Genomic DNA, 25,210 nt, shown 5'->3' with positions numbered 1-25,210 from the left:
TTGATCTACTTTGACACAATCTGACTATCTTCTAGTCTAATCTGATGGTAAACAAAGTTTTATCACAAGTGCCTAGAGAGATTTGTCCCAAATGAGAAACAATTGTGGACACACATACATTTGATAAGAATGTACAGCCTTTTTTGTATTGATTTTGTATCATCAGAAAAATCTAATCTTCTAGAACAGTGGTCCCCAACCTTTCTGGCTCCATGGACCAGGAGAGAGAGAGAGAGAGGGAGGGAGGGAGGGAGAGAGAGAGAGACTCTCTCTGTGTGTGTGTGTGTGTGTGTGTGTGTGTGTGTGTGTGTGAAGGGATGGTTTTACATGCACAACATAGATCCTGCGCATGGGCAAATGAAGCTTTGCACATTCACCCAACACTTCCATGGCTCAGTACCCTGGGGTTGGGGACTCCTATTCTAAAAGACAGGCATTGCAACTATTATTCCACTATTATTCCACATTAGCTTGCCAAACCAGAATGCTTTGGGGAATAGATGAAAGCAACTTATTGGGGTTAGACAGAAAAAAATGCTATGCCATAGTTCGGTACAAATGTGGAAAGGCCAATCTCATTTGGAAATACAAATACAAATATTTTCACTGAAACTTGCTGCAATACCTTTTCAAGTTGATAGTATTTTATGTAAGAATCTTAAGTGCCTCGATCAACTAATACCATGGGAATATGCTTTAACTTGCTTTCATTAGGATACTGTGATACTAGGTTTTCATTAAAATCTACAAAAATTCTATTTCAAACAAACTTTTCATACAGCTAATTTGTACACATAAATAAGCCCAGTGTTCTGAATTATTTTCTGCATATGTAGTAAGTTCATTTGCCTAACCTTTCTTTATTAAACACAGATTTTCATGGGGAAAGGAAAGTTTTTTCTTATTTTAAAAAAACAGTAATGTGGAGGATTAAGAAGATTAAATATGACATCATTCTTTTGTCTGTGTCAATGTTTTATCACACAGTATACTGAGTGAGCATTAAGGCTTTGGGTTGGAAATGCTCCCACAGACAGAAAAATAATGGATGAAACAGTGAATAAACAAGATAGACAATATTATTTAATGTATTTCTAAAAGTAAAACTGCAACAGCAGGAGAGGTAAACCATAGGATGTGAAAGCTGAAGACTGCAGAAATAAGAAGAAACTTCAGATAAAGAAAAGTGGAATGTTTTTTCTTTGAATTTGCAATGCCTCATATTATTTGCATCCTTTTCATCACATGAGTAGACTATTTCTTAATAAGCAGACTACTGGAATGAAAGATGACTGATACAAATTGATTTTTGTGGATTGGAAGACATGGTCCTTGCATTAAAACTGCTGCTGTTCACCTTTATTTGGCCTACTTCTGTTTTAGCCTATAACAGCGATCATCATAATCATTGCTATAGCCACCAACATCCTCAAAGGTCATTCATGAAAAGACATAACAGGTGAGTGAGATAGCCAGCAAGCATCACAACTGATGTTCTTTTAAACTCATGAAATTGAAGGCTTGTATTTGTTATTCCGTTACATTGGCTTTAATTTGGTGGAATTATTTAATTACCATATATAAAGAGAAGCTTTTTAACTAGCTATTCAATTTCTATTTGAGTTCATGAAGTTTAATGCTGTATTTTAAGACTCAGACAATTGGAAGCTGTACATTATTGGCCCTACCAAAATATGGTAGGGAGAAGAGAGTATTCTCTAATATCAAAATCTAAGTTTTAAATTCTTAAGCATTGCTACTTTGAGTCACAATCCAAAGAACAGAGTTGACTTTCAGATTTAGGCTTCTATATACAGATTGCCCCTGTCTCTAATTCTCTAGAATAGATCATCCATCAAAATGCTGCAGATTGGAGAACAAAAGAAGTCAGGCAAATTCCTGTAGAGCTTTGCATTTCAAAAGTTCTGTATGGGATTGGGAAGAGTCGTGTTTGAATGCAGAGACCTAGAGTTTAACATTGTATAAGATTACTTTGTACATAGCTTCTGATCTACTCAGTGTGAGGGACTGGAGAATAGAGATGAAATGTTGTCACCCTTAGCTCTTTAGCAGAAAAACACATGTCTTACATGCTTTGGTATATCTGTAGTTATCTGGATCAGTTCCCTCATTTTAAGTAAAAATAGGTCCTTTTATATATATTCTTATTTTGACAAAAATGCAGAAGTCATAGTTAGCATTTTGCCACTACAAGTTATTTGCAGTTCCATAGTAAGGGGGAAAAAGTAAACTAGCCACTGATCAGGGATTAGGTTTCATTTAAATTTAGCATTTAATTCATTTAATTTCACCAAACCCTCGACCAAGACTTATTTATAAGTCTTTAAAATGAGAAGAATGCAACAAGAATCCAAAGCCTGGAACAGGAGATTATGAGTAAAATGTCAAGCAAGGGTATTTGCAGAGTGCGGAAAAAAGAAAGGCAAGATCGCAGCATGATAGTTCAACTGAAGTTCTGTGTATGTGTGACAGCCATAAAAAGGCAGAACTAAAAACATCATGATTGCCATCTTCATTTTGCCTACCACCCCTGTGGATACTCTTAATTCCCAGAATCTACCCAGGACTCCACATTAATTATGGAAAATGGAAGTCTGACCAATGGGTTGATCACTTAAAGAGACAGAGAGCTAATGCTGCCGCTGTTATTTTTATGTTGAGATTATTATTTATCCAGCTAGTCTATAAATAGAGTCTTATGGAATGGCGACAGTATGACTGACCTTATTTGCACTTAGAAATGCAATGGGATTTGACCTGGAACATATTTAGATAGAAAATTGCTAGTGCTGTATTCTTCAGTAGGAAATAAGTATCAACACACTAGAAGAGGGCAATATGAAGTCAGTGTTGCACTGTTGCCAAAAAAACCTACATAATAATAATCCTCTGAATTAACAAGGAACCAAATCCAGTTCAAAGGTGATGCTATTTTTTATGATAAAATAAATAAATAAAGCCAACAATTGTCCAGCGAGTTGCTGTTATAAATTAATTCCATGCAACTGATGCTTACGAAAGTAACATACCAGCTTTCTCAAGAAAAATAAGCCAATTATGGCTAGAATTAATTACAGTTAAAGCAAACATACACACATACATACATACATAAATTTAGTATCCTTTTATCTAAATAGAAATTAACTTTTATATGGATTTAAACTTCATTAAAAGGAACAGAAAGTTTTGTTACAAATCTACTTTCTATGATACAACATAATTCACAAACTATTTAACTACTTGTTTTAATTCTTGTTTGTTGTGTATTCTCCATTTTGTAGACTGAAAACAGCCATTTCAGTTTTTAGATTATCCGAATGTTAACTGGATTTTTTTTTAAAAAAGGATGAGAGAGTTTCTTAAACCTGATTTTCTACAATCTTTTTTAAAATTTTAATATAAGATTATTGGACATTTTGCCTTGCTATAGTAAACATTTTCCCACCAAGTCCATATATGAAACCATAATTTGGAAACTTGATTTCAAAACACAGTTTCACTATTATAAATAACTGCAGTACACTCTAAGACAGTTTTTCTCAACTTTTACAATCTTAAAATGTGTGGCTTTTAACTTCCAGAATTCCAAGCTTTCCAAGGCAACCCTCACTGACAATCCCCACAAACTTAAGCTGCTTGTTTCCCATTTTGCTTCCAGCTGTTTCTTAAGCTAACTTCAGAAATTTCAGTCCACTAACAAAACAGCAGGAAACAGGTAATCCTACTGTTCCTATAGTGCCCTGTAAGCCAAAATAAACTTTGTAGCAGGGAAGAAGTGATAATTCACCTTCAAACAAAAACAAAACAAAGTAGCAATGTTTTTATATTACAAATTGAAAATGAAAGGAAAAAGGAAAAAGGAAAAGGAAAGAAATCTTGCAGTACTCCAGGCAGGTGTTAGGAAGGAAAGGAAAAGAAAAGTAGCTGGGACAGAAAGTGAAAGGGGGCCTGAAGAGTTGTAATGATTAAATGGAGTGTACTTGACAAAGGGGAGATAATCCTTACCTTCTGACTATTCAGTTAGCCACTATTCAGTGTTATCATGACACTGAAGAAATAGTGCTTATAACTGATCCTCAGAGTTGTGCTCATCCCTCACACAACTGGTTGCAGTGCCCCATGATCATGATTTCCAGGAAGTCAATGGGAAAGCTGGCAGGGAAGTTGCAAGTTGCTGAGGTAAGCATCTCCTACCCATGCATCTTCCTTCAGCTCTTGCCAACTCCTTGTGTGCTCTTTCATACTCTCCCCAAGTCTCATCATGTCTCCCTTCCATCCTTCATGAACCTTAGGAGCCCTATTGGTACAGTGGTTAGAATGCAGTATTGCAGGCTAACTCTGCCAACAGCCTGGAGTTCGATCCTGATGGAGCTCACGATTGAACTCATCCTTCCAAGGCCGGTAAAATGAGGACCCAGATTGTTGGGGGCAATAGGCTGACATTTTAAACAACCCAGAGAGTGTGTAAAGCACTATAGGACAGTATATAAATCAAAGTGTTATTGCTATTTGCACATCCTCCTGTAGCCTTGCCATACTTCTCTTGCACCCTCACATGCCTTGGGTACCCTCATACATTGTCTCAAATCCTTGCCATGCATCTCTCATGCTCTCGAATACCCCCACACATCACCCACCCAACAGCCACTTATCTTCCTACTGGCCTGCTTGTGAGTTCCTGTGACTTACAAGTTCTTGTCAACCTCCCCAGCGGTTGTGGGAATTTGGCAGGAAGTTGCCTCACCTAATGATCTTTGGCAAAAAAAAAACTTTGGTTCCAACTGCCTTCATAAATTGATGACTTCTCAGAGTTGGCTTGTTCATGCATTAATATGTGGATTGGACTAAAACCAGGGTTGGATTATCTCTCCATATTTTGCTTGTATGGTTAAAATCTTTTGACTTCTTTATACAAGAAACTAGAGTGATCTAATAATTGCTGGCGGATATATAATATATAATATGAATAGTATATGTCCGGATGTTTATTTATTTATAATGCAGCAAACAACAATTTAAGGCAAGGAAACTAGACAGCACTAAAGTACCACCTGTGAAATCAGAACAACTTCTCCATATAGAAAACCATGATTTTGCCATGAGACCTGGCTTTGGAGGTAAAATAGCCTATTCTGTTCTATTCTGTTCTATTCTATTCTATTCTATTCTATTCTATTCTATTCTATTCTATTCTATTCTATTCTATTCTATTCTATTCTATTCTATTCATTATTTCTCCTGATTTTTTCAATTATTATTTTCAATTTATTTGGGGTTATTTATTTATTTATCAAATTTTGAAACAGCCACCTCCCTCACAGAGAGGTTCTGGGTGGTATATAGATCAAATATTAAAACATTGTTTTTTGTAGAGAGTAAAAATGTTCCCAGTTTGCTGTCTGCTAAATAGCTGCTTTGTGACTGACCACATCCACCACTACAGCCATTACGTGACAATCTTTAACATACTCTTAACATTTCTAGCTAAGGTAACCCTTATGTTAACATTATAGACAAGCCTGAGTTGTACAAACTAAGGCAACTTACAGTTAAAGGTATACTATGCTCTTCCTTGGTGGTCTATTTTCTTCAGTAGATTCATAACTGGTTGTACATCTCAACTACAGTGAGCCTAAACATTTTTTAAAAAAATGTTAGAGAAATGTTTTTAATAATGACTTGTTATCTTTTAATGCACCTAAATGAATCTCTAGTGACTTAGTTGGAAAATGGCTATTCAGGAATCTGCTCTCTATTCTATGCACTAATTCTATACAGAATGATTGCAATTGAATAAAAATGCTATTTCAAGAACACTTAAGAGAGTTGGAAGGGACCTTGGAGGTCTTATAGTCCAACCCTCTGCTCAAGTATATCAGGGTTAGTGTCAATGTCCTCTTGCCTTCCATCATTAGTTAAATCCACCAAAGTACCATGTGGGGTTTGTCAAACTTCAGATAGGTCACCTTCTTCATTTGTGATGGGTTTTCCAGAAAGTGGATGGTGACAACCTGTTTGCTTAGTTTTAAGTCATTCAAATGCTTTGGATGAGCATTATGTACAGAAGTTTGCAACATCCCATCCCATCATCTAGAAGAAATTAGTGCTGCACCAAGAAGGGAGAAATATATATTCTAGACTTAAACACTCCAGTCATTATATTATGTTAGTTGAGCTAATAAGACAAACTAGTTTTACAGTTGTACAAATGTAACACAGTAATTATATGATTTACTTTAAAATCAGCAGAATGAAGGTTGCATCAATGCTAAATGCATGCATATTTATGTAGTAGCATGCCCCAGTTACTGAAATATATTGTGTTAACCAATAATTGTCATCCAACTCCACAGTCCCAAAAATGGTTGTGATTAAAGAAAAATTACAATTTGCATATGACCTAATATGAAAAGTTATATAACAACATACTAAATTTTATTAAGAGGCTTTAAATATAAAAAGCAGGGGGAAAGCTGCCTGTTTATTTGGAAGCCTCAAACATTATTTATAATATTTATACAGTATTTTAATGGGGAACTTTTAAAGCGAGTCCATTTTTTCTAACAAAATTGCTTTTATGCATACACTTTTATTCATCTTGACCAGCAGCTCCCAACCTTTTGGGTACCAGGGGCCACTTCTGCTGAGTTTTTTCCATGGACCAGAGGGAGCGTGGTTTCATGTGCTTCCTGCATCCACGGATGCAGGGCTTCACATGTTTGCGTGGCCCGGTTTCTGGCATGCTGAGGCCCACTGCAGGTCCACAGATCAGGAGCTAGTCACAAGAAAAGAGAGAATTTATCCTGAGATCTGATGTAAGAATTTTTTTATGCAAGGGAATGAGAAGCCTTAAACTACTTCTTAATATTTTCCCAGTTTTCACAAGCTGAATGAAAAAGACACATTAAGTACAGTATATATTTGAGCTCCAAGTGATGAATTCTTAAGGTCAGTTATGAAATACATTGGCCTTCTATAGACTTACAATATAGTGCTACAATGCCTATCCCAAAATTTGTGGCACATCCCGGTGTAAGCACCACATAATTTCCATGGAATTATTTTTGTATCCCGGAAGCATTAAGAATGCATTATGAGAAAAGCCACAATATAACATTCTCTTTTCTTAATTGTCCAGTCTAAAAGCTGACCGGTAATGCACAGTCAGTGCTATAGCATTTCCCCCCCTGTTAATGGTAGCAAAATGAAGGGGGAATATTGGTAGTCCTCAACTTATGACCACAACTGGGCACAAAATTTCCTTTGGTAAGCAAGACAATTGTTAAGTGAGATTTGCCCCATTTTGCAACCTGTTTGTCATGGTTGTTAAGCAAATCCCTGCCATTGTTAACATGGTTGTTAAGTGAATCTGATTTTCGCACTGACTTTGCTTATCAGAAGGTCAGAAAAGGTGATCCCAGAACCCTACAGTTGTTGTAAATATGAACCAGTTGCCAAGCATCCAAATTTTGATCGTATAACCATGAGAATGCTGCAATGGTCACAAGTACGAAAAATGGACATAGGTCATTTTTTTCAGTGCTGTTGGAATTTCAAATGGTCACTAAATGAATGGTTGTACATTGAGGACTACTTGTAGCACATTATATTTCCAGGCCTGCTGGCTTTTCTAATATCTGCTTGCCCTTGTAGACCTACTATATTTTGAGATGAAGCATCCAACATTTTAAATTCCCAATAATTCATAGCTTTACATGAGGGTATTTAAGGAAATACCAACTAGCGGGTGCCCTGTGATCACCAACTTTTGAAGAAGTAAGCAAAAACAAGTGACCAAATGTGTATACAGGTTATATCCAGTATCTCTGATAGTTCCCATGGATCTTAGGTTGTTGCCAACTGCTGTATGTGATCAGAAGGCTCTCTTCTGTTTGGAAAAAAAGTGTTCACACAATTGCTTCTAAAAGAACTTCAAAGCAATAGTGAAGTCCGTATTTATGCTGTGGTTAAATTCTGATGAAGCAAAAGACTTAAAAGGTTCACAGACTCTTTTATTGCTGATGTTTGTTCTCTGTATGTTAAAGGATCACCAATCCCAGTTGGCATTGATGTGCAAGTAGAAAGCATTGACAAAATTTCAGAAGTTGACATGGTAAGTTTTTCTTCAGTTGCTGAAAATGTAATTCAAAAAATGCAGGTGATATAATTAGCAATTTGATGATAGAGAATAAGGGGAAAAAATTGGGCAGTGAGGAATTTTCAAATAATTGTATATAATTCACTGAATAAGTGACCATGTTTTATACCAGGGGTCCCCAACCGCTGGTCCGCGGACCGGTACCGGGCCGCGGAACAAGCCTTACCGGGCCGCTGGTTGCTGGGCACCGCCATCTTTTTTTGGTAAAAAAGTGCTTCCGGTGAGCTTTTCGGGTAGAAAGCTCACCGGAAGCACTTTTTCATCAAAAAGATGGCGGCCGCGCTTCGGTGAGCTTTTCCGGGTAGAAAGCCATTTCTACCGAAAAAGCTCACCGAGCGCTACGCCGCCATCTTTTGACGAAAAGTGCTTCCGGTGATGTCACCGGAAGCACTTTTTCGTCAAAAAAAGATGGCGGCGTCCAGTTGACGCCGGTACTGGGCTGCGGCGCCCAGCTGATGCCGGAACCGGGCCGCGGCGTCGAAAAGGTTGGGGATCACTGTTTTATACAATTAATTATTCTGTTTCCTCTCAAACTGTATCTTTATCTGAGAAACTGAAAAAGACTTTATAAAGCAAACATTTTTATGTCATAAGCATAATGAAGACCTATTTATTCATATAATAATAGCCTATAATTAATTTTTCACTATATTCATGACAATAATGCAAAAGGGAAATTAAGTGTACAAATTAAGAGTAGGCAGACAGAAGTTCTAAATAGTCCTATCAAATGAAAAGAGAGATGACTTATTCACATCATTGTGTAACTTGCAGAGAATGTCCTTTCAGCTTTCTAATATTGATTTTTTATGACATTTAAAACCTGTAATGCCCCAGACAAGAATCCAAAATTATAGGCCGATATCTCTTTTAAATACAGATTATAAAATATTCACGACGATCATAGCTGAAAGATTTAAAAAAATATCTAAATGAATTTATACATAGCGACCAAAACAGCTTTCTCTCAAACAGACAAACAAAATTTAATGTGAGAATAGTATTAGATGCTCTTGAATTTTATGAAGAATATAATGATCGACAGGCAGCCTTTTTATTCCTAGATGCCCAGAAAGCCTTTGACAACATAAACTGGTCTTTTTTAATACAGCAGCTAAAATACATGAATATTGGTGAATTTTTTTTAAAGATAATTATGGTAATATATACGCAACAGGAAGCAAAAATAATAATAAATGGAGAATTGTCAAGTACACTTTATATACAAAAAAGTACAAGACAAGGTTGCCCCCTTTCTCCACTATTATTCATATATACATTGGAGGTCTTAACAAGAATAATCAGACAAGAAACACAGATTAAAGGATTGGAAATTAAAAAAGAAAATTTTAAATTACAAGCAAACGCTGATGATTTAGGGTTTTTTATAGAAAATCCTGAACAAACAGGTCCGATATTATTAGAAAAACTTGAAGATTATGGAGAAATAGCTGGTACAAGTTACAATTGCACTGAAAAAAAGTGACCTATGACCCGTTTTCACACTTACAATTATTGCAGCATCCCCACAGTAATGTGATCAGAATATGGGGACTTGGCAACTGGCATGGATTTATGTCAGTTGCACTATCCCATAGACTTGTGACCAAGATCTGTAACCTTCCAAGATGATTTGGTAAGCAAAGTCAATGGGAGAAGCCAGATTCCCATAGCAACTGCATGATTCATTTTACAACTGCAGTGATTTGTTTAACAACTGTGGCAAAAAGGTCATAAAATGGGGCATAACTCACTTAACTGCCTTGGAAATTTGGGGCTCCTTTGAGGTCAGAATTTGAGGATTACATGTATTCTTCCATTAATCTCAAATTTTTGATATGTGTTTTCAAAATATGCCAGCATAGGCAAATACATCATATGAAGATAATGTCAAAATTATGATGTTTGCATTGTGATGTCATGATGTAAATCTTGCACTTATGTACTTGTATTATCTGGTGCAATTACAGTTATAGAGTTTGTTTCATCACACTTATCCCTCTAGCTATCCATGAACATAAAGGTCTACAAGAATCTGTGAATATTAATAGGCAAATTCAGATGAATGTTTGAATCCAAAAGGAAGCTATTATAGTTTAACTCTGATATATTAACATTTTGAGCATCCATTATAAAAATTATCTCAACCCTCCAATTTTTTAAAGAAAAGATTTATAGGTGTTCAGCATAGAGAAACCAATTTTTCCTAAATGTATTGTAATTTTAAATCTATTGAAATATTGAATAATAAACTTACCATTGAACATATGCAATCTATACTGTGGAAATATTGGTTATGTTATATGAAACAATATTCCATCATAGCAATAGCAATAGCACTTAGACTTATATACCACTTTATAGTGCTTTATATCCCTCTCAAAGCAGTTTACAGAGTCAGCATATTGCCCCCAACAATCTGGGTCCTCATTTTATCCACCTTGGGAGGATGGAAGGCTGAGTCAACCTTGAGCCTGGTGGAATTTGAACTGCCAAATTGCAGGCAGCCGATTACCAGCAGAAGTGGCCTGCAGCACAGCACCCTAACCACTGCGCCACCGAGATTTATTCTGTGAATAAATTAGTTTGCTGTTGTTGTTAGTTGCAAAGTCATGTCTGACCCAATGCGACCCCATGGACAATGTTCCTCCAGGCCTTCCTGTCCTCTACCATCCTCCCTGGAGTCCATTTAAGCTCACGCCGACTGCTTCAGTGACTCCATCCAGCCACCTCATTCTTTGTCGTCCTGTTCTTCTTCTGCCCTCAGTCGTAATTAAAAATAAATAAATAAATAACCTAGGGAGCTTACTTAAAATGGCTTTACAATCATTTGAATTCAAAGGGAGGGAAAGATGTTACAAGGTATATTGAACGAAGCATCTCTCTGCAGCTCCTTAAAGCAGTTCCACCTTTTTTTGAAACCATGTTTGTTCAGAGTCCAAAGTATGTTTTTGGCTTTTAATGCCAATAGTCGAACTACTAATTTATATTAATAGTTTAACTACTAAAAAGTAATGTTAGCCATGATAACTTTTACAGATTATATTAGTAAATGGATGAATGCATATCTGGTATTTTTCCTCTCTTTTCTTTATAGGATTTCACAATGACTTTGTATCTCAGGCATTACTGGAAGGATGAAAGACTCTCATTTCCTAGTACCAGAAACAGAAGCATGACCTTTGATGGAAGATTAATAAAAAAGATTTGGGTACCTGACACATTTTTTGTTCATTCTAAAAGATCTTTTATCCATGACACAACCATGGAGAATATTATGTTACGTATCTATCCAGATGGCAATGTGCTCTTCAGTTTACGGTAAGCACAGATCTCTTGCCTTTCAATCAGGAGAACACATACAACATGGGAGAATTCTTATGGGGAGTGGGATACATTAGTCCTCCCACAGTTGGTACCTTCTAGATGTATGGGAATATTCCTCCCCATAATTCTTAGGAATGGTACAATTCTACAACATGTTTGGAATATGTATGTTTAAGGAAAGCTAGTTTATTTGTATAACTTATAGAGCCTATGCAACTATCCCTGAATTACATCAGTGTTGTGTGACTTTCAGCTCCACAGACCACTTTCACAGCAATGTTTCTTCCATGTCTGTCTAAACTTGCCTCTGTCTAGCCATCAAAAGTATTAAATAATGTATTAAATAAGCCAGATTCTCTGCATCTTAATTTATCCACACTGCCAAATGGGGATTATAGTAACATATTGCGTTGGTCTGGTGTAAAACAATTAAAATATAATAATGTATGTTTTGCCAATTCCCTAAGAATATACAAACTTTGCTTCTGCTGATTACACAACAACTTGTCAACATAATGTTATTATAATTTTCCTGTGCTCTGAGAAAAGAATCCTTGGGATGAGTTTCAGACAAAAGATGGGCCTCTGGGTCGGTTGATGACCTTGTATGTTCCATAGGAGATCAGCCCAGCTATTGATCTAAAAACTCTCCCAGTGTAAGGTTGCATTAGAAAGTTCAGTTAAAAAGCTCAAGGTAAAGAAAAAAATTCTGGTCATAAACCAAAAGGAAAAAAATGAATGAAAGAAAGAAGGTTGGAAAAGCATGCAGAGTACTGTATGGCCCCTGGACTCTTCCCAATCCCCTTAACAAAGGCAGTCTTATGTTCAGATAAATGTATTCACTATGTAGCCTATGGTGAGCTGCATAGGCTCTACTCTGGATCAGATGACGTGGAGGGAGGAGGAAAAGGAGTTTATGATGGAGCAGTCATCTATATTTTAAGCTGCTGTCCAAATGTTGTTTTCTAGCAGTGTACCTACTGGGAGAATATTTTTTGTCTACAGCCCACAACCAGGTTCTGTGCATTTCTGAAATCAGTTTTTCTTTTGCCACTTATTCCTTCTTATATCAGATTTGTTCAGAGGATTACGCTGCCGATGGACAGGCAATTGGTTCCTTTCCATACTTTCTTTCCAATGTTTTGTTAGTTTGGGAAAATAAAAAGAAAATAGGAAGTAGCAGAGAGGAGAGTTTGGTAACAAAGGTTCCCCCAATGACAGAAAGATAACAGTAATGTTAACCACTACTGTCTAATCCCTGCCTCCAAAATGGCAGCAGCTGAGAGTTTCATGGTGCTGGAGAATATCACCCTATTTATCCTGATGTGATCGGGATATGATAAAGTGGGAAAGAAAATTGAGCTTTTTCACATTGTTGGATATTTTCCCCTGAAAAGTCCTTTGTAGCTTTGTTTTTGCTATCTTGAAACAAGGGGCAGTCTACATTTGATATATTCCACTTCTCTGAATTAAAATGTGAGGGCACAAGAGTATTTTTAGGAAAACTTGAAAAACAAATATAGGCGCTTAATGAAATATTCAACATTTAAGCGCTTTATATATTTGTGAATCATTTTATGATTATTGAGATTGTCTATTTTTTGCTTTTGACAGGATAACAGTTTCTGCCATGTGTTTCATGGACTTCAGTAGATTCCCACTTGACACTCAGAATTGTTCTCTAGAGTTGGAAAGCTGTAAGTATAGCTTTGCTAAAAAGTATGTTTTTCAAATGTATAATTCATTTTAAAGGTGTGTAAATCAGCTTTTGTCTGTTGAAGAATACTAATGTTACCAAATGATTTTGAGAAGTGACCTCCCACCACATTTCTAAACATTTGTGAAAGAAGTCAGAGGAACCCAAAGGTAATTTTCAAAAGGCAACTGGACTTTCTTTTTCTTTTTTCTTTCTTTTCTTGGAAGACATTTTGCTTCTCATTCAAGAATCCTTCCATTCCCCACCATCCAGTCAGAGCTGAAGAAGCTTTTCAGATGAGAAGAGAAACGTCTTCAAAAAAAAAAAAAAGTCAAGAAAATTCAATTGCCTCTTGAAAAAACACCTTTGGGACAACTATGACCTGGATGACTGAGAATCTCCATAGATGAGATAGAGTAACTAGTTTCTATCCTGTGCCAATAAATATATTGAAATTTCTAACTTTTCATCTGCCTTATTTCTCTTTGCATCAACTGTGTTCTAAATGATAATGAATGAAAAAAAACCAGAGATAATCCCAGCCATGTATCAAATTTGCCCAAAATCTTAACCACACCCCGGAAACCCTGAAATATGGCTACCACGTTGTAATTTGAATATGACAGTTGAAACAAGTTCTACGTAAGATGAGACTATTATTTAGCATATGATGAGCACATGATAAAAGAGAAGGAAACACACAGTATATACACAGTCTATGTAATTATAAGTAAAACTTCTGTGGGGATATGGCAGGGACCTCATAACTGGATGTCCAATTCAGCTATCCAGGTGATTGCCTTTAGTGTTACTAAATGCAGATCTTCTAGGAAACCAGAGAATGCATGATTTAGGCAATCTTACACAATATATTTGATAGTTATCATAAAACCATTATAATCACAAGAGGAATATTTCCATCCCCACTGATATAGGGCTGAGGCACTTCTTCCAGTACCACACCTAATTCTGTTCAATTTTGATGAGACAAAGTGAGGCAGGTCAAAAAATGGTGGTTTGGTAGAGGAATGATACGAGATGATAATATGACATGATTCCATATCATCATTCCTTTGTTTATTTGAAAGGCTGCCAAACTACCATCCTCAAATCTGGTATCATGATAGGAAATGAGCAAGGCAGGACTTGGAAAGTGCTTACCAAGAGCTAAATAAGAGATCAGGTGGGCAAAAAAAGATCACGTTATCAATCTTCCCTGCTATAGTGATATGAAATAGATTTCTAATTAAATTATAATTACTTCCACATTTCCATCTATGGGTTACAAAGATGAAAGCTGTAGTCACTAGTGTACTTGGAGTGATGTGGTAGTGATGGCAGTTTGACTAGAGTGCAGACCTTAGGTTATCTCCACTTAGATGCTGCCAAAGGCAAGGAAGAGGATAGAGAGGTTGGTATAGAGTTGGGTCCTGCTGCCAGTGAACTAATACAATGCTGGCACAGGAAAAGGAAGTGTACCTTTAAGTCAGCTTTGACTTTTGATAATGACCCCTGCAGTTTTATTAGCAGCATTTTTGAGAAATGGCTTGCTATTGCTTCCTTCCCAGGGCTGAGAGAAAGTGAGAGATCCAAGGTCATCTTGTTAGCTTTGAGTCTAAGGCAGGATTAGACTGACTCTCCTGTTTTCTGCCTGTTGCCACACCAAGCTAATTCTCATCAACAGAGGAGGGGCCTGTTTTAAAAAAATGCACTTGAGGTGTCAAAATGCTAGGTATGTCACTGGTTACACTCAAAGCAGGAAAATGAGAAGTTGAAGATATGTACATACGTGCATAATAACAATGACAAGCAACTTTTTAAAATATTTCCACAGATGCTTACAATGAAGAAGACTTGATGCTGTACTGGAAACATGGCAATGAATCTTTAAGCTTAGATGAGTACATTTCCCTTTCTCAGTTTTTCATTGAAGAATTTAGTGCTTCTAGTGGATTAGCATTCTACAGCAGTACAGGTATAGTACTCTTAAGAGTGAGAAATAGATGCCCTTTTTGTATTTATTTTGACCTTAGCAAAAAATAACATCAGTAGGATTACAAAGAAAATCAATTCAAAAATATACTATTTTTCTACACATTGGATATACAGTTTCTTTAATCTTTGATTTATATATCATTTTACTAACTTTACATGAACTCCATACATTTTATAAAGATAATAAAAGACTTAATGTGTTTTTTTATTAAATGAATGAGCTGAATTTTCCTTACATCCTTTCTTGGAAGAAGTAGGTAGCCCTGTTTGCATTTTAAACCTTATAAATCTACTTTGCTTGTTCTATGCAATGTGTCCAGTGCCCTCTAAGCAATTTTCCAAAGGATGAATTTCACCTGAAGGACATTTAAGTAAATATTTACCAAGTTTTTCATAAAAGAGAAATGTCGTTCTTTTAGAAAGACACTATGAAGTCAAAGGATAACATAACATTGCATGGGCTGGGTATTAAGACTTGTCTATGTTTTTCTTCAGGTTGGTACAATCGACTTTTTATAAACTTTGCTCTACGGAGACACATTTTCTTTTTTGTTTTACAATCCTATTTCCCCTCTATGTTGATGGTGATGCTATCTTGGGTTTCCTTTTGGATAGACCGAAGAGCTGTTCCTGCAAGAGTATCACTAGGTAAAATTTCATTATAAACTATTTAAGGTTGTGTAGTAGAGTCTGGTAGTTAATAGTTAGATTGTATTTATGAAGTGTCTCACAGGAACTGTTTGATTATAGGAAAGCGGTTAATATCATTCTGATCTATATGGTTTTATATAGTTTTCCTTTCTATTATTAGGAAAAAGAATGGATCATCTCCTTCCACAAGTTGTCCATTGATCGTAAAGGTGCTCTAAGGTTCAATATAACAAGAGGAAATTATTAGCTCAAATTTTCTTGGAAATGGTCTGTTCTAGGGGGAATAATCACTTTGCTTTGCATGAGAACAACCCAAATGGATTCTCTCACACCCCACACATACACCTATGTGCCCACACTGAGGCAACACATATAAATCCATCCTGAATAGACTCACACATGTAAGGCAAAGGCAGTATCTATAAACTCATACATGTAAGGCAAAGGCAGTATCCAGTATGACCCTGGAGAGAATTGCTGTGCAGATGTACTGCACTGTGCTGTAAATTCACACAAAAGAAACTACAGATGCCTCCTATGGTCACTTTTGCTAAAGGAGTTTTTAAAAAAAGATTCAAATGACATTCTCTACATATTTCTTTATAGTGTTTTAAATCCCATTTAAGATACAAGGACACATTTTGAAACCAAATAAATAATTAATCTTTGATGCTTTCTTCTTCAATTATTAATTGTAGAATAAGTGAAAATATATAGCTCACCTGCTTTCTTTCCCAGCTATGATGCTTAAAACATGTTTAATGGATTGTGATATCCTAGCTTTCCATCATGGTTTTGACATATCTGCTTCCAGAATCAGAACTGCAGGAAAGATTTAAAAGTAAACATTAATTTTCCATTAGTCATTCTAATTAACATAACAGTATTCACCATGTGAAATTTTGCTTCTTTTTAAAAATATACTACCGTGTTTCTCCAACAATACACCCCCCTCAATAGGAGGACCCAACATGTCTTCTAGGCATAAAATGAAATTAAGCCCCTCCCCCCAAATGTAGGCCTATTTTAAAACATGTGCAATTGGGGGGGGAAGGCGGGGGGGAACTTGCCATTAGGAGCGCCCCACAGGCAGCTACGCCTCACCATCAGCTGCTCCTAACAGCCAAAAATGGCGGAGTGCGGAGGGCTCCCTACCCACACCAAGCGTCTTTGCTGCAGACCCAGGTCAGCAGGCAGACGGCGTCGGTGTGGATGTCCACCGGCAGTGTTTCAGCCACTTCTCAGGCCTCCGTAGCTTGCACGGTTCCCACCGGTGCTGGTGCCTCTCTTGCCAGTGCTGTCTCCAACAACAGCGTCTGAGTCACTCCCGCTTTTCCCCCATCCCCGTAACAACAAGAAAAAAAAAGATTTTGAGGTACCTGGGAGCGCTGCGCGCTGCATTTTGATTTAATCCCGAGTGGCTGGGTGGGCATGAGAAGAGCCGAGCAAGCATCTCTGCTGCTGCTACCCTTGGTGCTCCAGCCTCAGGCTCTGCAAGTTTCCAAAAGTCCCGGTGCACAGCCCGTTCCTGCATTCCAAGCGTGCCCAGGCTGAGATGCAGCTGTCCCTCTCTCGCCAGCGCCATCTCCAACAACAGCAGCAGCAGCAGCAGGAACTGTGGAAGCATTTCAGCCGCTTCTCGGGTGGGGGAGCTGCCTCTGTAACTTCCACAGTTCCTGCCGTTGCTGCCGCTGTTATTGGAGACAGCGCTGGCAAGAGAGGGACAGCTGCAGCTCGGCCTGGGCGCTTGGAATGGCTGGTGGCGAGGCGTAGCTGCCTGCAGGGCGCCCTAGGCGAGGGTGTGCGGGGGTGGTAGAAAGAAATTAATTCACCCCCGAAAAGACATCCTAGCTGTTTTTTTCGGGGCTCAAAAAAAAAAATAAGACCCGGCCTTATTATATGAGAAACACGGTATTAAGAGCTATCAGTTTTTAATAATGATGATTGTAATAATAATATAGGAATTTGTTTAAAAAGCAGTTGGATAATGTTTTAAAAGTGAACAATTGCTATTCTCACTTACCATGGTCGCCACATTTATTACCGTTAAAGTGAAAATAAATGATCTTAAATAAATATTGGGTTTTATATTGAATATTTATAAAATTCTCACCATACAGGAGGCACAATCTGTTCCAAACAGTGAATCCAGGATAATTGTAATCAAACATATTCTTTATACTGCAGTTTTTCCCCAAGCTTGAGTTAAAAGATTTTCTGATTCTACATGCTCAATCATTTTCTCAATCATTTTCAAAGGAAAAGTGGAATAAAATCAGGGTCAGCTTCAATATTTTCAATCAAGACCATAAATTAATTAGTGGTTCTATTAACCTATTGGTATGTATGTGCTGACTGAAATCTGGGATCAACTTTATATGAGGTGTTCTGTGTAATTATTTGTTATAACAAATATTACATTTTCTAGCCATGGAAAGAAACAAGAGAAGACATTCACAGCCATTTATACACATAGCATTTTGGGCATATTTTCATACAATGCAAGAACAAACTGATAATACAGCTCAGCTTATGATCACAATTGAGCCCATAATTTATGTTGCTAAGTGAAAAATGTGTTAAATGTGTTTTGCCCCATTTTACAACTTTTGTTGCCCCATTTGTTAAGTGAATCATTGCATTTGTAAATTATTAACACAGTTGTTAAATGAATCTGGTTTCCCCATTGATTTTGCTTGTCAGAAGGTCACAAAAAGTGACCACATGATGCTGGGACACTGCAACCATCATAAATGTGAATCAGTTGTCCAGCATCAGAATGTATATCACATGGCCATGGGGATGGTGCAAGGGTCATAAGTGTGAAAAATGGTCATAAGTCACTTTTTTCAGTGCCGTTGGAACTTTGAACAGTCACTAAATGAACTGTTGTAAGTCAGGGATTATCTGTCCTCCTATCTTTTCCTTTCTTTTGGCAGGTATAACTACTGTGCTGACGATGTCAACCATAATTACCGGAGTTAGTGCCTCAATGCCCCAGGTGTCTTATATAAAAGCTGTGGATGTATATTTATGGATCAGCTTCCTTTTCGTCTTCCTATCTGTTATTGAATATGCAGCTGTAAATTATCTCACAACAGTGGAAGAACGAAAACATCTGAAAAACAGAGGAAAGGTATATATTTGCAAATATTTTTCTCATGTAAAAATATTCAAAAATAAGTTAAACAATGATACCATATTATGTAGTACCAATATTATCTTTCTCAGTTTCTTTTGATAATGTTCATTCTAAACATGGACAAATTAATTTCAGCTTAAAATAGTTTGGTTTAGTTTATTGTCACTCCACTTCGTACAACGAAATTAAATGCCATCTTCAGTGTACATTATAACTATACAAATAAAACACACACATCCTTCGCATTCTATACAATTGAATTGAAAACCCCTGATATTGCATTAACATTGCACTATAAAGTAGAATTCTATATAGTTACTGCTATATTACTATATATAGCTATATATTGCTATATACTAAAATAAAACTCCTCATGGAAACTAGATCCAATGGTGTTGTCATTGGATATTGGAAAGTTCCGTTTTTGGAGCAGAAATGTATGGGGGCCCTCCAGAATCAACATCACAAGATATTTGACATTAAGGGTTCCAGATTTAGGAAAGGATACTTGGGAAGAAGCAGGGGACAGGGTCTGAGAATGACTGAGCTCCTAATTTGCTCTTCCTTAAATTAGACACTGGACGACAGTTCATAAGTTTAATATTCCTTTTCTTGTTTGAATTTATTTGTACCAAAGCATATGGAAGGGCTGCAAACAAACATTGCTTTTCTTTGCAATCTGTCACCTATGCTACAATGGAAATATCAGAGCATGTTGGAATGTTCTGCCTAGGAGTGCTTTATTATTTGATTTATTTTGAGCATCTGGAGGCATTACATGACTGTTTCCTCCAGAACTGTTTGGGACTCATCAGTTATTCTGTATATGAACAGGACAAACCAATCATATATCCACTCCTGGTGCTCAATATTTCCAATTAAAATAGCATTTCCCCACTTAAGTTTCCAACCAGCTGTGCCAATTTTACCCTACGCACACATTACAGACCATTGACAAAGTGCTGCTGTCAGTTGATCTCTGGTGGTGGTAACTACCTGACACAGATTTGCTAGTTTAGGCTGCTGCTGGCATACCTCCTGTCCTCCTAGGTCTTCAAAGGCCATTCTTCTTTGAGCAGAAAGAGAGTGTGGTTCTTCCAAACTGGGCCTTGCCCCTTTATCCACCAGGACTCCACTCTTCGTCATACCTGAATGCTTCCCCACCTGTTAGCAATAGGGCTTTTTTGGACTACTAATACTTTGATTTGAACCAAATTTCATAGACATGAAAACAGCCTCTTCTTCTCCTTTTATGGATGCCCTTCCACTCCAGGCAGTTGACCCCACAGCTGGAAAAGTTGGAGAAGAGAGAGGAAGTTTTAACAGGCAACAAAATAGGGGTGTCTAGTTATCTGTCAAAACTACTGAAAATCAGAGTAGAAGCAATGGCAGATAATTTTTCCATGTGCTGGTAACACTAAGAAGGTATGTGGAATACAGTGTTTCCTTGATGGGAAATGAGGATATGTCTTTCAGTTGCAAATCAGAACAGAGGCCATTGGTGTTGGCATAAGGACATTTGTTTTCTGGTGGCTGAGATAAAAATGAGTACTTTAGCTGAAGCAGTAGTTGATATAAATGAAAATATTGGAAAATAAATCCTCTTGATTCTCTTAGGTAGACAAGGAATATCACTGATGAAAACACCTCTGTATTAATTTCAAAAATGAGAAGATTAAAACTATCAAGGAAACATTTTCTTAATATTTGGCTGTGGATGATACGAAGAATAGTTCAGGACAATTTCTAGGCTTGTTAGAATGCAACAGTTTGAAACCAGATTAGTCCATAACCAAGAAATAGGAAGAAGTTTCAAGCAGTCATACCATGAAGGTGGCAAAAAAGACCCAAAGAATATAAAATTTGACTTCATTATAATCAATGCTTCTATTGGAGGCATGGAATTCACTGAAATTCTTTTAATATTCTTTCATATTGGCTTCGTTGGCTTTTCTACAATAAAACAAAGAAGTTCTTTGTATGCCTTAATGCTTGCTGTATCTGTTTTCTATTCATCCTGACACAGACTGCGGAAGACTACAGCTGCAACAACGTGAGATCCCCAGTGATACAAATCCATTGATTCAATTGTTCTTCCTTCTAGGTTGCTGGTTTGTATAACATTGATGCAATGCAAGCCATGGCCTTTGATGGGTGCTATCATGATACTGACATTGATCTTGCCACCTTGAGTGTTCTTTTAGAAGAGGGAGCAGCACGCGAGCGAGCACGCAGCATCACCCATCTGGATGAAGGTCCCTTAAAAAGAAAAAGATTTTTGAAAGGAACTGTGGGCAGAATTATTTTGCAGAATAACCACGTCATTGATACATACTCCAGGATTGTATTTCCTGCAATATATATTGTATTTAATTTTTTTTACTGGGGTTTATATATATAAATGAAGAGAGTCATAACTATTTTATTTATTTTATTTTCATGTGAACAACTAAGACTTGGTATAGTAAGTTAAGGACTCCCTTAGTAGGTGAGCTGGATTTCTTGTTGATTACACTTTTAAGTTCAGCTAAGAACAGGTAGGTGCTATTACATTCTAGTATATACATTGTTTAAATATACCCAAGCACTGATCAATATAAAGATGATTGAGACTAAAAAACAGAATATAGCAACAAATGGACAATTCTACTCCAGTGTCTTCTCTCTCTCTCTCTCTCTCTCTGTGTGTGTGTGTGTGTGTGTGTGTGTGTGTGTGTGTGTGTGTGTGTATATATATATATATAAGAAAACATATATATATATATATATATATATATATATATATATATATATATATATATATATATATATATTTTTGTTTTCTTAAGTTTTCGCGGGTACTTACATGTTAGCTGGCACCATTGAGCTTTGTTTAGGGATCTATTTTCCCATCGTCTTTGTATTGTGTTTTTAAGTAAAATGTAGTCTGACTTTCAGACCAGATGAAGATTCTGCCTGCACGTTGCTACAACTTTAAAAGCACAACTAACAACTACAATGACATGGGAAAATACCCGAACAAAGCTGAATACCATATATATACACACACACACACACACACACACATACATACATACATACACACATACATAGTCTGATCCCATAAGTAGATCAGTTATGACTCTGCCACTTGTAAAACCAATGTCTCCCCTCCCCCAACAATTGTTTGATCTCATATCCAATTTTTGATTAAATTGTATTATGTATTTCAGAAGTCTTGATTTTCAGTTTTTTTAAAATTATTGTGGAGATTATGAGCTGACTGTGTTTAGGAAGGAAGTCTTGTTAGCCAAATCAGATAATGTGATGATGATGATACTATATTCTCAGATAAATTCACATGGTATTGTACACAAACTAGGTGTGAGTTATATGTATTTGTTTTGAATAACTACAGGAGGAGATTTTAAAGGGGGGAATGACAAACACAGAGACATAGGTTGTTTAATATTTGTTCTTCTGTTTTCTGTTCCAAAGTATTTCCACTTCTTGTTAATACTTCAAGAGCATTAATATATATACATATAAACACATGAGCTAATTTAGCTCCCAGATATGTATAATGTGCATTATATTTATATACTAAAAGTGTATAAATTCTTAAGGTTTTTAATTAAACCATAACTTTTAAGGAGGTAGCAGTCATTTGTTTCTAAACTGAGAAAATGTAAAGGATACTTGTAAAGATTACATATACATCCCACATGCTAAGTATGGCTTCTTGCTTGTATACTTTTGAACAATTGTGAAGCGGTTTCAAGAACACTTTTAAATACCATGCTTTCAAGGCTGGTTGGTTCTTATGCATCTAATGAAGCAAAGTTTAATCCATGAAAGAGCATGTAATACTACATTTATTATTTAAAATGGTATAGCATATTAATAATTCATATTTTAAAACATACTTGCTGAAACCATAATTTCCTATTTATTCTTGATAGCTCCAGAAACATTGGAGTACCTCCATTCATTGCAATAAAATTTCAGAGAAACTGATTTCTAGGTTGCACTTTTAATTAATATTTATTTTTTCAGTTTAATTTTCAGTGTAGAAATATTTTTTGGTTAAAATTATGAAAATTATATGTTGATGGTAATTAAAATAAAAAACTATTGTAAAACAAAAACAAACTTGTCTAATATATATAAAGGTATTTCTAGTCAATGCTGAAAAATGAAAACATGGTACTGGTAGGTTTATGTAAAAGCAAAAAAATATTGAATATGTATCATATTTGATGATACCAAGAATTTTGAAGATGAATATTGAGACTAAATGTGGACTCTTTTTATTGGCACTGATGAATAGTAAAGTTAGAAAAGACTTATGGAAGACTGTGTTATATATACTTAAAGTAAGATTATTATATGCACAAAGATATTTCAAATATTGAAATGGAGGAATGTATTCTGAAGATGCCAGAACTAGCATTGCTTGCTGACAAAACTGACTTGCTTGGTTAGGCACAAAATACTAAGTTCTTTGATAAAAGAAACTTTGTATGCACTATTAGCTGAAAATACAAAAAAGTGAAATAGTGATTCCCAGACTAAATGATTAAAAAAAAGATTTAATGAGGGGCTGAAGAAATTATTGTAATGTTGAGAAAAAAGGGAATTAAGAGAAAGGACCAGAAAATAAAGAGAAACAGGAAGCAAACAAGAATGAAAAGAAATTAAATGTTTAGGAGGGTGAGAGATAATGGGTAAAAAAGGAGAGGGAAGGAGATTCCGCAAGGTACTGGCTTGTGATTCATAAGAATAAGTATTGAAAATAGTTAATACTGGAACTGATATTGTTTTTTCTTTCTCCCTCTCTCTTTTTTTAAATTAACACTATATTAGATATGGAATGTAATGAAATAAATATGGAAATGGGAATTTATAATAAGAATTTCAATTGATGATCAGAGATGTATAAAAATATGAGAATCATTATGGAAAGATTAATATCAGTTTCTATAATTAACTGACTAGATTAATATTTTTCCAATGTATAGATGACTTACAAGGTGATTGAAAAAATACTATGTGTAATTTGATTTAAAAGATGTGTATATCTGATATGTAGTAGATAGGGAAATATTGTTATGAAAGTAGAATGAAGGTGGTAAGCTTAAACAAACAACTAAAGGGGACAATTCTTAAAATTAATAGAATAAGGATTGACAAAATTGCAAATGTGCCAGATAAAGGCAATATGAATATAGAAACGAGATAAGAATTTTAGATAACATGGTAAAATAAGATATGAAAATATCCTAAGAAAAATGAAATAAGATATGAACTGAGATTGGATAAAATAAGGTTAATGAATTTAATATTAATAAATAATAATGTGATATGAAATTGAATGTAAGATGAATAGGTAACTATGGTCATGTTTGTGTTGAGATGTGAAACTTGGGACCACACTGTTTGCCAAAAGATAATTTTTATTAAAAAAATAAAAAAAAGAAATTGAATAATGAAATTACTAGGTAAATTTAAATAATATCGTGATTGACAGTAGAAGAAATATTGGAATATTGAATAATTAAACAATGAAGGACTATAATTTAATGCAAATATGTGTATTAAGAGAATGGATTTTCTAGTATGCAGAGACTATGATAGGGAAGGCACAGAGTGTATTCCTTTTTTTTTGTATAACTTTTTATATAGGTTTTTACATAGCTAAGAAACAAATACAGAAGTGAATAAAGAAAAAATACAGAAATAAGAAAGACAGCTAAAAAATTATTTTCGCCCTTCTTTACAACCATTCCAAACTCATTATCCCTCCTCCCTTCTTAACATTACAATAATTTCTTTTTCTTTTTGTCAAATTCTTTTTATTGTAATCTACACATACACATCAATACATAAAGTGTGGCACCAATGCATCATACATGTTAATACAGATAAAGATAATAATATTAATCATTTTTCTTGAGATACATCTAGACCAGGTGTATCCAGTTTGTGGGTCACATGTGGCCCTGGACAGCTAATCACACAGTCCCACAAGATAATAAAAAATATAAAAAATAAAGGAAGTTCATTATCAATACACATTAAACTATATTTTTTATATGTGGCCCAAGCCAATTCTATTCACTTTTGACAGCTCAGGCTAGCCAAAAGGTTGCATGTCGATGATCTAGATCAGGGGTGTCAAACTCATGGCGTCACAGCGGTGTCACATGATGTATCGGGACTTTTCCCCCCTTTGCTAAAC

General features: G+C 35.9%; 1 protein-coding gene across 3 annotated transcripts; it reads left to right on the top strand.

The window, feature by feature from the left end:
- Positions 1-979: 979 nt before the first annotated feature.
- Positions 980-21,639, top strand: GABRR3 (gamma-aminobutyric acid type A receptor subunit rho3). Of its 3 annotated transcripts, XM_087966606.1 has the most exons (10): positions 1,003-1,056; positions 1,384-1,459; positions 5,026-5,138; positions 8,067-8,134; positions 11,277-11,500; positions 13,121-13,203; positions 15,037-15,177; positions 15,693-15,845; positions 18,788-18,984; positions 21,095-21,639. In XM_087966606.1, the coding sequence occupies exons 2-10, from the start codon at positions 1,443-1,445 to the stop codon at positions 21,389-21,391; spliced, it is 1,293 nt and encodes a 430-aa protein (XP_087822732.1). In that variant the 5' UTR covers positions 1,003-1,056; positions 1,384-1,442; the 3' UTR covers positions 21,392-21,639. The 3 variants fall into 3 exon arrangements, with proteins under 3 accessions (XP_087822733.1, XP_026519677.1, XP_087822732.1); XM_087966607.1 differs by having other exon boundaries at positions 980-1,459; positions 15,813-15,845; XM_026663892.2 differs by having other exon boundaries at positions 980-1,459.
- The last annotated feature ends 3,571 nt before the right edge of the window (positions 21,640-25,210 follow it).

This window comes from Notechis scutatus, chromosome 5 (genome assembly GCF_049901735.1).
Source record: "Notechis scutatus isolate UNSWTSFEM ecotype Mainland chromosome 5, rNotScu1.2, whole genome shotgun sequence".
Classification (NCBI taxonomy): domain Eukaryota; kingdom Metazoa; phylum Chordata; class Lepidosauria; order Squamata; family Elapidae; genus Notechis; species Notechis scutatus.
Note: the sequence above shows the minus strand (reverse complement) of the source record. Positions and strands in the feature narration are given on the sequence as shown.